The 15,923-nt window shown below is 40.5% G+C and overlaps 1 protein-coding gene across 2 annotated transcripts in view; it reads right to left on the reverse strand.

Annotated features, from left to right (window-relative positions):
• Window positions 1-2,119: 2,119 nt before the first annotated feature.
• NEDD4 (NEDD4 E3 ubiquitin protein ligase) overlaps window positions 2,120-15,923 on the reverse strand; it is a 92,472-nt gene continuing 78,668 nt past the window's right edge. For both annotated transcript variants that reach the window (XM_075273488.1, XM_075273487.1), the window contains 9 exons: window positions 12,849-12,919; window positions 12,192-12,287; window positions 12,027-12,100; window positions 11,333-11,393; window positions 11,153-11,212; window positions 10,957-11,064; window positions 9,095-9,191; window positions 7,497-7,569; window positions 2,120-6,043 (listed from right to left, as the gene is read on the reverse strand). In XM_075273488.1, the coding sequence (XP_075129589.1) occupies window positions 5,941-6,043; window positions 7,497-7,569; window positions 9,095-9,191; window positions 10,957-11,064; window positions 11,153-11,212; window positions 11,333-11,393; window positions 12,027-12,100; window positions 12,192-12,287; window positions 12,849-12,919 (743 nt within the window). In that variant the 3' untranslated portion in view covers window positions 2,120-5,940. The remainder of the gene's footprint in view (window positions 6,044-7,496; window positions 7,570-9,094; window positions 9,192-10,956; window positions 11,065-11,152; window positions 11,213-11,332; window positions 11,394-12,026; window positions 12,101-12,191; window positions 12,288-12,848; window positions 12,920-15,923) is intronic.

Here is a 15,923-nt window from a genome sequence, read left to right on the forward strand (position 1 = left end):
CGGGACATTCACGATTTGGGTGACGTGTCCCACGGTCCCGATTGGGGGGAGGTATGTCCCGATTTCAACTCAGATCTGCATCCAGAGGATGTAGATCGGAGTTGAACACATACCCAGCTAAAACAAGGAGCAGTCACAGTTCAGCTCCTTGCTTCGCCGCTGCACGCCACCTACTGGCTGTGTAGATGCGATGTCATGACGTTACATCGCATCTACAACTGTGTGCGAGTGAGAGGCGCACAGAGCAACGGGGGAACGAGGAGAAGGTAAGTGTAATGTGTACACTGAGGTGGAACACGAGTCTGGGGGCAGATGAAGGAGAGGAGGACACGAGTCTGGGGGCAGATGAAGGAGGAGGAGGACACGAGTCTGGGGGCAGATGAAGGAGAGGAGGACACGAGTCTGGGGGCAGATGAAGGAGAGGAGGACACGAGTCTGGGGGCAGATGAAGGAGAGGAGGACACGAGTCTGGGGGCAGATGAAGGAGAGGAGGACACGAGTCTGGGGGCAGATGAAGGAGAGGAGGACACGAGTCTGGGGGCAGATGAAGATGTGGAGGACAGCATGACACTGGGGGCAGAGATGGAGGGACATGAATCTGGGGGCAGAGATGGAGGGGTCATGAAACTGGTGGCAGATGGAATGCATTACAAAATATTGGCAATTCTACTGCAGGCTGCATACATGTAGAGGGAGAGTAAGGGCCATTATATATCATGTTGGTTGCTGTGGGGCCATTATATTAGATGTAGACACTGAAGGAGACATTCTATTGAGGATGGGGGCACTGAGGGGGCCATCAAATAACTTAATGAAGGCTCCAAAGCCTTATTTTATAAACCTTTTAAGTGATGGCTATTTGGAGGAGCCCAGTTGAGACATTTAATCACTAGGGGGCACTTCGCTTTGTCTAAAGCACTGGCACCTAATGATCTTGTAGTGGAGTCTTCACACCACTGAAATCTCATATAAACCAGGAAACAAAAAAAAAAAAACCTAGTTAAACATTGTTTTGATGGTTTTTAGTCATAAACAAAACAAAAATTCCAGAATTTGATGTGACAGCAGAGACAAGCCCCACGACTAACAGTGCACACTGCTCCCCCATATTTTAAGTGTTCCCTTCAAGAGACTGTCCCATTTGTCACACATCCTGCACCTCTGCCTCTCACAGCCTGAACCCCCATGTTCCTTTCTCACACACCCCTATACCCTCAATGAACCTGTTTTATCACGCAGGTTGCAACGCCAATTCTCAATATTGTACAGCCTATTTCTTACAGAAAGTGCTCCCCCACGCCCCCTCTTGCTCACGCTTAGCCTGTACCCCCACTTGCCCCTGGCAATGTGTGAGGAGATGCAGGATTTGCATGAGCAAAAGGGGGAATGGGAGTGCTGGCTGTGTGAGCAAGAGGAGGGAATCGGGGGAGCAGGCTGTGAGTGAACGAGGAGTACATGGGGGTGCAGGCTGTGCGTGTGCAAGAGGGTGATGTGTAGGGTGCAGACCGTGAGCAAGAAAAGAGAATCTGGGGTGCAGGATGTATGTGAGCAAGAGGGAGAATGGGGGTGCATCGTCATGTTAGGGGCCTGATCGTGCATTGGGAACAGATGGACTAATACTCGGGGCCCAGCAGGGGATTCCCCAGTGGGCCAGTCCGACCCTGCAAGCATTTGTTGTTTCTCTTCCCTCTCCGCAATCTCCCACAATTCTACTACTCCTGTCGCAGAACCATTTTCCTGCCCTGTCAACATTCTGTGCCGCTCGCCACAACCGAATGCCGATACATCCCGCTCCTGCGTAGGCCTGAATGAACGGGCCTACACTGGAGTGTGTATCAAGCCATGGACGCCGTAGCTAATTCAGCCGTGGAATCCACGGTAAGATGGGGCATGTCGCTTTTTCCTGCTACTAGCTAGTGGAAGAAAGAAGCGAGCAGCTCCCATTCAAGTCAATGGGAGCAGTTTTTTTCTTTTTAGGTGGATTCCGTGTCAAAATCCACTGCCCAGAAACTGTTAACATACCAAGAGAGAAATTCTTCCAGATTCTTCTAGGTTTTAAGCCAACTTCTACTGTTCACATATTTCAGTCAATTCCACAGACTTCAATAAACCAATGGAAAATTAGAACAAATCTTTTATTTACTGCGTGTAAGCATCTTAAACTAAAGTTCATGAAACAAATATTTCAACATTTACAATGATACATTTGCTTTCCTATTGTAATGCATTTGTACAAAATATCTGACTTTCATTATACAATTTCATATAAATTAGCACTTTATTACATGTAATACTTTCAAGGAATACAGTTGCAGCCACAAACATCAATAACACAATGAATGGGAAAATACAAAACCCCCCCCCAATCAGAATAAAGTCACTTTAATTTATACAATGTAGTAAGTGTAAGGTGCTTGACCCTTCTCTAGAGTGTGACCTGCATTGTATAGATGTGAATATACGGCAGACATCTAGAACAGCGGAGAAGGCAAAAAGCAGCAATACAGTTTCTAATGTCACTTGGTAATATGCAGTAGAATTTCTCTCACTGGTAACTAAAGATATAAAAGAGAAGAAGTGGCAAGGAGTTAGATAGCCACCTACCACTTCAACTTAGTCCAGGTATGAAGTCACATATCCAGAAACAGGAGACAGACAACCACAAAATAGACAACAATCTAATGTACTTGAAAATTAAGATATTCCTTGTTACTCTAAATCATCTGCAATGTATAATATGCAATGAGTTACTCTCCTCAATTTAGCAGAGTTGGCAAGAAGGAGTATCTGGGATAAATACACGAATACGAGATCAGACTACATTATGGTTTGTTTCTCGTCTGTAGCCATGGAGACACTTAAATGTGTTTATCTGTTTATTCAAGAATAACTGCTAAGTATTTCTAATAAAAGGATCAATTCTTATCTTAGTGCAAGTTGTTTGATATGTCTATTGAATATATAAGCAGTCACCGTCTCCAGCAACATCACAAAACACATTGTAAGATGTATTTTACCAGATTTAATCATACAACTATGAATTATGTATGAAAAAGTGAAGAAAATCAGATCCAATTGTTCTAGATAGATGATGCCATACCTGTACAGTTTCATTACTGCATCAAACACAAAGTGAAGGATTTTCTTTTCACAATGACATAAGACCAGTGACAGTCACAGCTATCTTTCTTACAATTGCATATTTTGTTATTTTTTGCATAGAAACAAATAAAACCCCAATCCAAGCTTGCATGTATATATCAGAAGATCATATACAATCAAATGCAAAGTTTGTCAAAGGGTCTGTAAGGTACGAAGAAGTAAAGTGTCGTAGGCATAAAAAGCGGTGCTAACATGTATCTGGCAGCCATCTTGTTAGCTGGACAATATGTAGGTCTTCAACTCTGTTGCAACCAAAGACTTGGGTCACAGTATGCTTTACCATCAAGGCAGTAGCTGCCAAAGAATTGATGGGGTTCAGCCCCAAGATGACTACTCCTTCTGAATGTACATCAAGAATACCATTAAACAACAATTCATTGTAAGGAAGATTCAAAGATCCTTTTGAAACTAGAAATGGAAATTGGCGAAATCAAAGTAAATCTTTTACATTTTCAAACAGGACAATAATTTAATAGTAGAAAAATAGCGACACAGCGTTACGAAAAAAAAAGAGCAAGTGACATGACTTCTCACATTACATGTGACTTTGGTTACTTTGTATATTAATACATTATTTGGTAACTAGACTAAAAGTGAAGGAGTTCATATAAACAACTACAAAGTAGATTAACTGTAAACGTAGAAAACTCTGTAAACATGTTGGTTCTGAGTAACTGTGCAACATTGCAAACATAATGTGTACACACTCGGGGCCAATGGAAGTATTCGGCATAGTGACACATTTCTCACCCCTCAACTGAAAAAGATTTTCAAAGTTATGGCCAAAATTTAAACACAAACAAAAAGCGATCCATGAGAAAAAAAAAACAGTACAAAACACTACAAGATTACTAGATCCTGGGGCAGTGCCACCTATTACAGCCTTGTGCGGGGAGGGATGTAGAAGTACATTGTGATTAAGACCATTACACAGCCTGAAGCAGCAGTAGCAAGTCTAAATATGAATGAAGGTAGAGATCCATCTTCGTCTTTTACATGCAATAAAGCAGTCGGATCTCTCTCAGAATGATAGATTGACTTTTCACTTTTGAAGCATTGTTTGAGTTACAAAACATCTGCACATCTGACAAAGAAAAAAAAAAAAATGTTAGAAGACACTTTGGGGAGTTGCATGGCAGCGCTTTTAGCTACTACTATCAAAATTCTCACAAGGAGTTTACCTAGTATTCCCATCCAGAGAGACTGATTCCCATTTACTAAAAATCATTGTAGAACAAGTAAATGTTAAGCAAATGACCTGTACAGAGACTTCATTTTCACAATGAGAAGTCTTAAAAGGGATTTCCAAGTTCTGTGGGGATTTGACACCCGGGTCTCCCTGCTGATCAGCTGTTTGAGGCAACAGTGGGCTGCTCCATGTGCCACCTCTGCTTCAGAAGCCATGTGGCGACAGGTTCATCAGCCACATTGCCTGGTCACAACTCAGTCTCATTTAAATATATGAGATGAGCTGTGATACAAAAAGAACTGCTGGACAAACGTATGGCACCATGTTTGGTTTTGTGTTGAGGCTATGTCCCAGGTGTTAGACCCCCCCCACTTAGGTCATCAGTAATAAGCCTGGAAACCCCATTTATTGTGAATCTGTCAGCTTCCCTGTCAGTCTAGAATGGTATTCCTCATTAAACAACAATTCTGAATAAACTCACAACTGGGCATTACTGTTCCTCCAATCAAAGTGATGTAGCCTACGTATTCTTATACAGATTTGACAGCATCAGACTTTGCATGGATCCACCCCAATTGCTAACACCCAGTTGTCAATTTATTCCTCAATTACTAGTAGAACAAACAGGAACACCACAACAATTCTGAAGCTTTTCTTAGAATTCTATTATAAGGAATACAAGAATGTACGAAACCTGGATTGTAAAGAGATGACCGCTTCTCTTCAAAGGGCAACTCCACTTTATGTGCTCACGAAACTGGCCATACAACCCCTTTTACTTCTAACATACATATCTATACACAGAGGACCACAGACAAGTGTCCATGGACCAACATCTTCCTACCCCTCTTGTAAAAAATGCCCCCATTAACAAATGGCTTAACCCTGAGAAATGCCATGCCTGTGGCACACCAAAGGATGAATGTTCAAATCAACTGGGTATTCACACCATAACATGGCCTACATTTGTGACAGAATTACCAACCCATCTAAACCCTTCAAGAATTAAATGCATTAGCCTACTGACACATTATGCAGCACCACTACCTGGATGGGCAGTTAATGGTACATCTCTGCTGGGAGCGATACAAATAAAGAAAAAAAAAAAAAAAAAAAGTAAAACACTGAGTGGTTTAAGCAACACTTTTGGTAATGAAATAAAATTGACATTGTCCAAGAAGCCTTCATCTGATAGAGGACTTGCTAGCAACATTAGACTAAGAAGTACTCATTTTCATATGAAGGCCAGAGTCTCATAACACATTGTGATTATGCTCATTTCACAGCTTATAATTCAGTAGTTTTTATGACCAAGTAAAGATTAATGTCAGGAGTGAGAGGTAACCATTAGATCTCAGAAATGCCAAGTCATGTAAAATGCTGGAGGAACTTGGAAATGATCCTTGTGTAAGGCGCACACATATATGCACTTGCTCTGTACAATTGCAGAGGAATATCTTTCTGGCCATCTCCTTCTATAAACAGAAGAACTTCTGAACAAAATTGCTAAACACTATATAAAAATATTTCCTGGGGAAAAGACTAGTTTCAGCTGTAAACGTTGCACGTGTCAACACTTCGTGTGCTCTTTAGTCCACCCCATCAAAACCTTGAGCATTTTCTATTGCTATATGCAGCTTGTCCCATAGGTCCTCAAATGACTCATAAGGTGGCAAGTCCAGGCGGTTAAAACTAGAAAAAATAAAAATAAAATAAACTTAACATGGCAATGCTGTCACGTGCCTCAAAAATACTGGTATTACAGGTACATAGAACACTCCAGTAAACAGGGGTGGCTACCTAACTGATGAATAGTCTAGCTCAGTATTCAGATTTCCGATGCCTCTTCTACTAGGAGTTCCCACTGAACATAACCACTGGAAGACGTGGTGTTTGCCATGTCAGAGGTGGAAGGCTTTACATATGAATGCTGAGCATGACAATGTAACACTACATGACCACACAATCAATAGTAGTTGTATGTGACACTAAGATAGTTCAATCTGGGCGACTCAATATATAATAAAAACTTCAGCACTCTTTTGGTATGATGCAAAACAAGTAGCTTTAAATCTTGTGGTGTCTGGATTGTACCAAATAAGGGTAACGTTTCTGTCAAGCAAGCCTTCATCAGATGCTACAAGAAATATGTATGTCAAGTATAATGTAGAGTATATGTATTGTATCTATAAGTCACTGTAGGACATCCAGTAATAAGTCTTGTGGTAGTCCTTTTCTACAACTAGCACAAGAGTTAATAATTTTGTGTGTTTTATACCATGTTCAGGGACTAAGAAAATCTATGCATGAAGTATATATTACAATTTCATGTGGTTTGTGTTTATACACCACGTGCACAATGAGTCACTTTATTTCGGAGAATTTTGATGAAAGTTTGACTGGCTGAAATATCACTTAATTCTTGTGCTGTGGATTGTACTGAAAAGTACTTGTTCTGCATCATACCAAGAGTGCTGAAGTTCTTATTATATACTACATGACACATGTACACCCTACTATCTGTCTGTTCAATTCAAAAGTACTATTTGCAACCAAGAACTGCCTTTTGCCTAACATCTGCCCTTCCATTCATTAGGAACTTCAAAATTTGGGCACCTATGGCCAAGAATCTACACAACCTTTGTTCTCACTTAAAGGGGTTATTCTGTTTCTAGTACTGATGCCCAAATCATGATCGGCTATCAATATTAGATCTGCAACTAGACCGCACAGCTCTCAGTAAGCTTTACACACCACAAGCCTCAATACTGACTCAAACTGTAGTAGAAAATGTATGTACTGCAGCGTTGTCCCATAGAAGTCCATTACAACTGCACTGTCATGGTATAGATGATCTGCAGGGGTTGCAAATCTAATATTGGTGGCCTGTCCTAAGGAGAGGCCATCAGTACTAGAAACTGGATAACTCCTTTAAGGTTATTTCTTATTTGGGCATAATTGATCAGAAGTAACAAATGCCCCTTAGAAGAGGGCCCAATATGGCTAGTACTCTTGTGGCTAAATGTCTCTTTTGAAAGGAAAGGTTCAACAAGCTCATATGGGTGTGATGCTCTAGTAAAGCTGTTAAAATTATATATTTAAAAACAACCCACTTGAAGGGAATTCTATAGTACAAAAAAGTTACCATGTGTGCGCTCTGGGAAGTTTGTCTGGCGTGCCCCATTTTTCAACTGTAAACAACTGTGGTCCATTTGAGCCTGAAAGCAAACAAAATAGGATTTAAATGGAAGAGTAGATAAACTCAATTTTCCAGAAATATATGTAACACTCCAGGAAGATTACCTCCACCAAAAGCTCTTCTACTTCACTTATATACCGTAGGGGTGGTTAATGACAGTGAACCTACCTGTTCCATTTTTTTTTTCTTTTTTTTTAATGTAGATTGTGAGCCCCACATACAGCTCACAATGTACTTTTTTTCCCCCCTATCAGTATGTCTTTGGAATATGGGATGGAAATCCATGCAAACACGGGGAGAACATACAAACTCCTTGCAGATGGTTTTTTGCTCTTGGAGGGATTTGAACACCAGGACTCCAGCGCTGCAAGGCTGCAGTGCTAACCACTGAGCCACCGTGTGGCCCCTCTGTTCCAGCTTTAGCAACTTTTTACATATTTCAATGTAGCTTTCAGATACCTTGTATTGTATGGGTATATGGTTTTTTTTTTTAAAAAAAAAGTCACATCAAATCTGAATGTTATGTTTATGGAGTTTATTATGTAGAAGAAATGTACCACTTATATTTTAAGGTTTGCTACGGATTTAGCAACACCAGTTATGCTAGGTTCATACGAGAATGTATTCCCGTTCTTCAGGTTTGCTTCAGTGGACCCAAAAATACAAAAACTATATGGGGTCTAGACAGTTTCTGCCCATTTTAAGTGGAATGGGAGATGAAGGCCTGGAAAGCTTGTGTGAACCGACCCTTGTGTATATTTTGGTGTGTGTGTATATATATATATACACACATGTGTATATATATATATATATATATATATATATATATATGTGTATATATATGTATATATATATATATATATATATATATATATATATATATATATATATTTGTAAACTAAAACTTTTCTGTACAACTACTCCACAGGCATGATCTGAGTCTTATTTTAAATCCGAGATTCACAACTCTAAAAGGTTAACTGTAATGTACTTTGCTTAGGGAATGTTCACACTTGCGCTACTGTCCAACTGTGTCTGTGCAAAAGAACTGTTTTACGGTGAAGAGGCTGCATATGGATACAGTGGGTTTGCTTAAAAATCCATTGAAATGAATAGGGGCAGCTTGCTAGCGGTCAGTTAAAAAACTCCCAAACAGTTTTTCCTGGCTTTTTGGCATAATCACAAATGGCAGACAGCAACGCAAGTGTGAACGCCCCCTTAAACACTAAGTAGACATTCAAAACTGTTACATTTTCTGGAGGGTTTTTTTCAACTTTAGCATTACTGTCGGGTGGAAGGTGTGTGTGTGTGTGTGTGTGTGTGTGTGTGTGTGTGTGTGTGTGTGTGTGTGTGTGTGTGTGTGTGTGTTGGATCTCTAGCATCACAGCCTAGGGAGCGCTTTTAGAAACGCTTTATAAACTGATCGCCTACACAAGAAGAACAGCAATATGACAGTTTGTATACGGCATTTATCCATCTTTACATTAGATGACATTTTATACACACTATTTAAATACCATTACTTTTATAAGAGATGTACCTACCATATAGCTCTGCAAATCCATTCATTGGTACCCTTGAAGTACCAGTCACAAACTGCAGTAAGCGAGTTCTCTTCTCTGCATCCATAACTAATACAGCCTAAAGACAAGACAATCACAAATTATATTTTAAAATCAAATGTAAGGAAGCTTGGTGACAACAGAAATCCAGGTTTTCTTTGCAGTAAACATTTTACCCCATCATTTCACAGTGAGACTGTTAGAAAGGTTTACAAGGAACAGCAATAAAATCTGACTACAATTTCTATTGCTCTCACTACACCAAGAGCGCAGGAATGTGGCTGCTTTACAGTAATATTGAGGGAATATCAAGTAACTGTAAAAAGACCAGTCACTCCTGACTAGACAAATGTTGAAACTGAAGGGTGTAAGAAAAATATAATTCATCTGGAAATTCATCACCTTCTCAGCACGAAGGGCATCACCTTCTTATGTTTAATCTGACTTTGGGCCTGCATTATTCATTCGTTGTTCTTAAGTATCTGATTTCACCAATGTTTGTTTCCAGAAACCAGCAGATCATGTTTATTGTCTTTTATTAAACATGAGTTCAGTATGTTTTATGCTAATATACTATAAATATTTTTGTTTCCATCTCATATGTGTATGGCATCAGATCGCTATATGCAACATTTTGGTTAAGACAAATGTTATCTACAGAATGAATTCAACGAGATCAAAGTCAAGTGATTTCATGAATATGAATTATGATAGAGGGAGTTTCCTACTGAAGCGTATAAGCTACAATACTTTTACACACACTGGGTGAAATAAGTATTGAAAATGTCACCAATTTTCTAAGTAAATATTTCTAAAGGTGCTAACGACATGAAATTCTCAATGGAAGTTGGTAACACCACATCCAATCCAAAAAGGCATAGCAATGAAACCATAGATGTCAATTGAACAAATAAAGGTGTATCAAGCCCTGGAAAGTCTTGACACCAGCTGAAATGTATCAGTTATTGGAACGCAATCCTGCCACTTAGTAAGGAGACTTATAGGTAGTTCGTTGAACCAGCTGACATTGGTCACTAAGGTGCCCCACAAGAAACATCTCATGATGGGTAAAACCAGTGAGCTGTCTCAAGACCTTCACAACCTTTTGTTGCAAAACAATTGACATCGGTTACAAAAGATTTCAAATTTTATGTATACATTTCTTAATAGGTTGTCCACTGGTTGATCACAGAACAATGGACATTAAGAGTGCCAGACTGATAGAATAGGAACAGTTGAGTTTGTGGTAGAATTGTAAAAACTCCTCTCGGAAGATGAAATTAACGATGCAATTAGAGGAATAAAGTGGCAGGTCCAGATGGAGTCTCACTATGCATCTGAAGCAAGCATTAAATAGTATTGTTGAGGGCTATGAAACACCTACTTATATTCTTCTAGAAAACAGAATTGGAAGAATGTTTATTAAACGTGAACACCATGCACTTCTAGAAAGTGATGGCAAAATGCTCAATTCCATACATTCCATTTTAAACATAATGATCAGGTGACGTCTGCCCCAGACCAGTTTTTTTAAAAAAAAAAAAAAAAAAAACCCCACAACACTCCATTGTTATTTTAACACTAAATATACAACCAAGAACCTAAAGATGGTAAGATGGTAGACCAAAAGTTGATGTTATACTGGATATACATTTATGTATTTAAATGCGATTCAAGGCTATAGGTAACAATTTTGGGAACTTGTATTTGAGTATGAGGATTAGAACAGTATTCATTACCATAGTCTGTTCGTATTCATAGTCAGGACTATATAAAGCATAAGAGAGCATGTATGTACTACTACATAAACACGGGGGTGTATAACAGCATACTAGACTCCTCACCTTCCAAAACCACTGAATAACTGGGTGTGCAAGAGAATAACCATTCTTATACTTTGTATTGTCTCTCCAGTTATTGACATCCACATCACCTAAACCGCACATGAGGAGCTGAAAATAAAAAAGTGAGATTTTTAATAAATTTCTCAATTAATGATCAGGACACCTCACTGTGTAACAAATTACTAAAATACTGTACCTCCAACTCATTTTCATCAAATATTTTAATAAGATCCTGAGGAATCAGTTCAAAAAATCCCTTTGGAGAAAAATACAAAATGTAAATTTGTGCTTGCAAGTAGATTTTGAACAACATTTTACTAAAAACACGATTAGAAAAGTTGGTCAATGAAAGCCCTATATAACTCCTAAAACATACCTCTTTAAAAGAAGCCATCTGTTTCTGGATCCTGTTCACAAATCTCCACTGTATGACAAGACTAAGGGCAAAAAAAAAAAAAAAAAAAAAAAAAAAAGTTAAATGGAAAATGCAATACTGTATACTTGATGTAGATATTGACAGCTTACAGAGAATATGCCGTTTAACTGTGAGGGTGGGACAGGTCATTCTTCTGCAGGAAACCACTGCTGTCAGCCAAGCCATTAAAGGAAGAGATTAGCAAATTCACATTGGCTGGTTCTGACTGGGGGGGTGGGCGTCCCAATCAGAAGTACCACTAGTTGAAGACTGAATTCAGACTGTATGATTTGAAGTACATGGAATGATTCCATGCAATGCCTGTGTGTATGATCCCTTATGCTATAGCTTGTTTGCCAGCTGTACAACATAAATTAGTTGCTTCCATTTGAACTGACAAACAGCATTGAAAGTCATAATGGTAAGCCTTGACTTGCTGCAGTAATCATGTGACTTCATATGGATAACAAAAACCCCCAAAGCTGGTAAACAAGAACTGGCCCCCGGCAGCACAGGAACCATACTGAATCAATAAGGTAAGTGTAATGCAATTCATAGGTATAGTGTAGCTTTTACAAACCCAAGAAAATAAGCCTATGTAGCAGTCAAAGTACCGGCATAGAATCAAATGTCTAGGTTAGATTTGTGAACTTACTGTATGTACTCCTTCTTGTTCTTGTTGGTGACTATTATTTCTGAGCCACCAGGCTTAAGATCATGTTGATTTGTCTGGGGGGGGAAGAAAAAGGAAAGTATCTGTGCATATGCCAAGTTGTTACTGGTCATACCTGTGCCATACTAGGAAAGATCTAACTTCTACCTGTCCGAATAGTTCCTCATCCACACAGAATCGCAAGTCTAGGTCTGTTGGATCGTTTTCAAGTATCCACTGGAGAGAATTGTAATATTCACTGTCCTATGAGACAAATCACAATATTTTAGGATTAATAACCCAACTAAAATCTTAGTGACTATCACTTTCTTGCCACCACTTTTGTATGCTTAGCAAATCCTATAAAACTGGTGACAAGCATCCATTTCAATAAATGCATATCTGACTACTAGCTCTGTTCTGTAAAAATAACAGATTCTAGTCGCTTTCCTGTTCTGCAACATTTACAGAAAAAACAAAAAAAAAAAACTTGGGTGTACAGTCACACAGCAGGTGTAATAAAGTCTCTGTGACAGCAGAACAAGCCACGTGTACCCAGCCCTGACTTATCGCTGGAGCATACACATCAGGAGTGCCCACAAGGCAGCATATAGCAATCATTTTAGTTTCAGCACAGTTTTGCCAAGGAAATTTGGGTGTTCGAGTAATAAATTCTAACTGTGCCAGAATCAGTAACGCAGCCCCTACTGAAGCATGAGAAGAGTTGGAGGGAATAAAAGGTTCTCTAGGCGACTGCAGCTCCTCCATTTCAGATTACATCTAACTCTTTGGAGGACATACAACACAAGGATTAGAGTAACATACCACAGACTCCATGTCATTCAGAGTTATCGACTTCTGTAGCATCATTCTATAAAATGGTCGGATGAAAAAACCTGCAAGAGTGATCAGGAGCAACATTTTACACATAAGCGTTATATATCTATACAGCATGTTATAGCATGCAATATACTGTAGTGTGGTTTCTATTCTTTTGTATTAAGCTACAGCCTCAGGTGACATTTCAATACATTTATATAGCACCAACATATTCCACAGTACTGTATAATCTGTAAGGTATAGACAAAGAAAAGCTACATTACAAAGATAGCGGGACTGGGACTATCAATGGGACTGAGGGCCCTGCTCACAAGAACTTAAAATCTATGAGGTAGAGGGGATGGCACGAGGTAGTATTGCTTATACAATGGTCAGACAAATTTGTAATTAAGGTTACTATCATTACACAAACGAAAACTGTATGAGCAGTCACCACTTGCGTCCTTTAACGTGCAGATAGTGCCTGGACATATAAAGTTGCCTGAAACTGCATCATATCGTGTGTGGTAATGAGGTGGATGTGACATGAGCGTACAAGTGATTGATATGGGGGGGGTGAAGGAAAGGTCTGAGTCAAACAACCCTGAGGTAGTGGGCATGCTGCCTAAAAGTTATAGTAAGGTTTGAGACTGCAATGGATATATCAGTGACAGATCTATTAGATGGTGGAAACAGTAGCAGTTCAGTCTTAAAGTTAGTTTCAGATAGAGCAAAGCCATGATATGAGACAGCAGAAAGTCACTGGTGTTCTGTATTAGCGCAGGGGTGATGTCACAGGAAGATGTGTATAACTTCAAGAGGCTCATCTGTTGCCAAATACTTAAAAGTTGTAGGTATCATCAATAGCAAATAAAACCATAGTACCAAAAAAAAAAAAAAAAAAAAAAAAAATGTAACAGACTTATTAGATAGCCGAATGCTTCAAATATGTGCGAGTTCAGCTAATGGACAATACTTGACCGTCTCCCACTCTTATGGGAGTAAGGCTGGTCACATACATTACATACGCTGGTTGTTAGCCAAATCCTAGCCCTTTAAAGGGGTTGAGCCATTGAGGACACTTCTCACACTTATTCCGCTATGCAATGGATAGGGGATATCACTGGGGGTCTGACCACCGGATTCCCCAGGACAAAAGACCCCCTAGTTTAGGGGGACTGTCTCCCAGTCTCTTGATCGCTGGGTGGTTTAACCCCCAACAATCTGACACTTCTCCCTACTTAAAGGATAGGGGAATAAAGTGTCCTTAATGACAACTGTACAAAAGAATCAGAATGTTGAAATGCAGTAGTCAGGTCTGGCATAGGTTTATCTAAAGTGTATGGACACAGTAAGCTGTGCTGGGGCCGTCTGAAAATACAGGAGATACAAACGAAATCCTGAGGTCCCATATAAAAATTGGTTTAAGTTGGGAATGACTTAATCAAAAATCTGTAGGAACAGAGGTGGATATTCAAGCTGCAGGACAAAAGTAGTAAAAATGGGAGTTGGAAGAAATTTGCTCAGCAGTAAGAATGGAAAAATACTTTTGGGCAACTGACATCTGCTCTGTGCCAATGAATGCGGAAGATAATACTGCTCGGTCAACATTCATCTGATTTTATATGGTGAAACTCTTGGAGTCTAGCATTTGTGTGGTCCAGGTGGTGCTGGATTACACACAAAGATTTGCGGTGCCAGTGTATGACCACTGAACTGTACAGCACTAGAGATGAGCGAACAGTGTTCTATCGAACACATGTTCGATCGGATATCAGGGTGTTCGCCATGTTCGAATCGAATCGAACACCACGTGGTAAAGTGCGCCAAAATTCGATTCCCCTCCCACCTTCCCTGGCGCCTTTTTTGCACCAATAACAGTGCAGGGGAGGTGGGACAGGAACTACGACACCGGGGGCATTGAAAAAAATTGGAAAAAGTCATTGGCTGCCGAAATCAGGTGACCTCCATTTTAGACGAATAGTGGATTTCAAATCCGGGTCATATGAGAATGTGAACTTTGTGACTATGAGACAGGGATAGCTGTACAGGCAGGGATAGCTAGGGATAACCTTTATTTAGGGGGGAATGTTATTAAAAATAACTTTTTGGGGCTCTATCGGGTGTGTAATTGTGATTTTTGTGAGATAAACTTTTTCCCATAGGGATGCATTGGCCAGCGCTGATTGGCCGAATTCCGTACTCTGGCCAATCAGTGCTGGCCAATGCATTCTATTAGCTTGATGAAGCAGAGTGTGCACAAGGGTTCAAGCGCACCCTCGGCTCTGATGTAGCAGAGCCGAGGCTGCACAAGGGTTCAAGCGCACCCTCGGCTCTGATGTAGGAGAGCCGAGGGTGCACTTGAACCCTTGTGCACCCTCAGCTCTGCTACATCAGAGCCGAGGGTGCGCTTGAACCCTTGTGCACACTCTGCTTCATCAAGCTAATAGAATGCATTGGCCAGCGCTGATTGGCCAATGTATTCTATTAGCCTGATGAAGTAGAGCTGAATGTGTGTGCTAAGCACACACATTCAGCTCTACTTCATCGGGCTAATAGAATGCATTGGCCAGCGCTGATTGGCCAGAGTACGGAACTCGACCAATCAGCGCTGGCTCTGCTGGAGGAGGCGGAGTCTAAGATCGCTCCACACCAGTCTCCATTCAGGTCCGACCTTAGACTCCGCCTCCTCCGGCAGAGCCAGCGCTGATTGGCCGAAGGCTGGCCAATGCATTCCTATGCGAATGCAGACTTAGCAGTGCTGAGTCAGTTTTGCTCAACTACACATCTGATGCACACTCGGCACTGCTACATCAGATGTAGCAATCTGATGTAGCAGAGCCGAGGGTGCACTAGAACCCCTGTGCAAACTCAGTTCACGCTAATAGAATGCATTGGCCAGCGCTGATTGGCCAATGCATTCTATTAGCCCGATGAAGTAGAGCTGAATGTGTGTGCTAAGCACACACATTCAGCACTGCTTCATCACGCCAATACAATGCATTAGCCAGTGCTGATTGGCCAGAGTACGGAATTCGGCCAATCAGCGCTGGCTCTGCTGGAGGAGGCGGAGTCTAAGGT

Source organism: Leptodactylus fuscus, chromosome 5 (assembly GCF_031893055.1).
Source record: "Leptodactylus fuscus isolate aLepFus1 chromosome 5, aLepFus1.hap2, whole genome shotgun sequence".
Lineage (NCBI taxonomy): Eukaryota > Metazoa > Chordata > Amphibia > Anura > Leptodactylidae > Leptodactylus > Leptodactylus fuscus.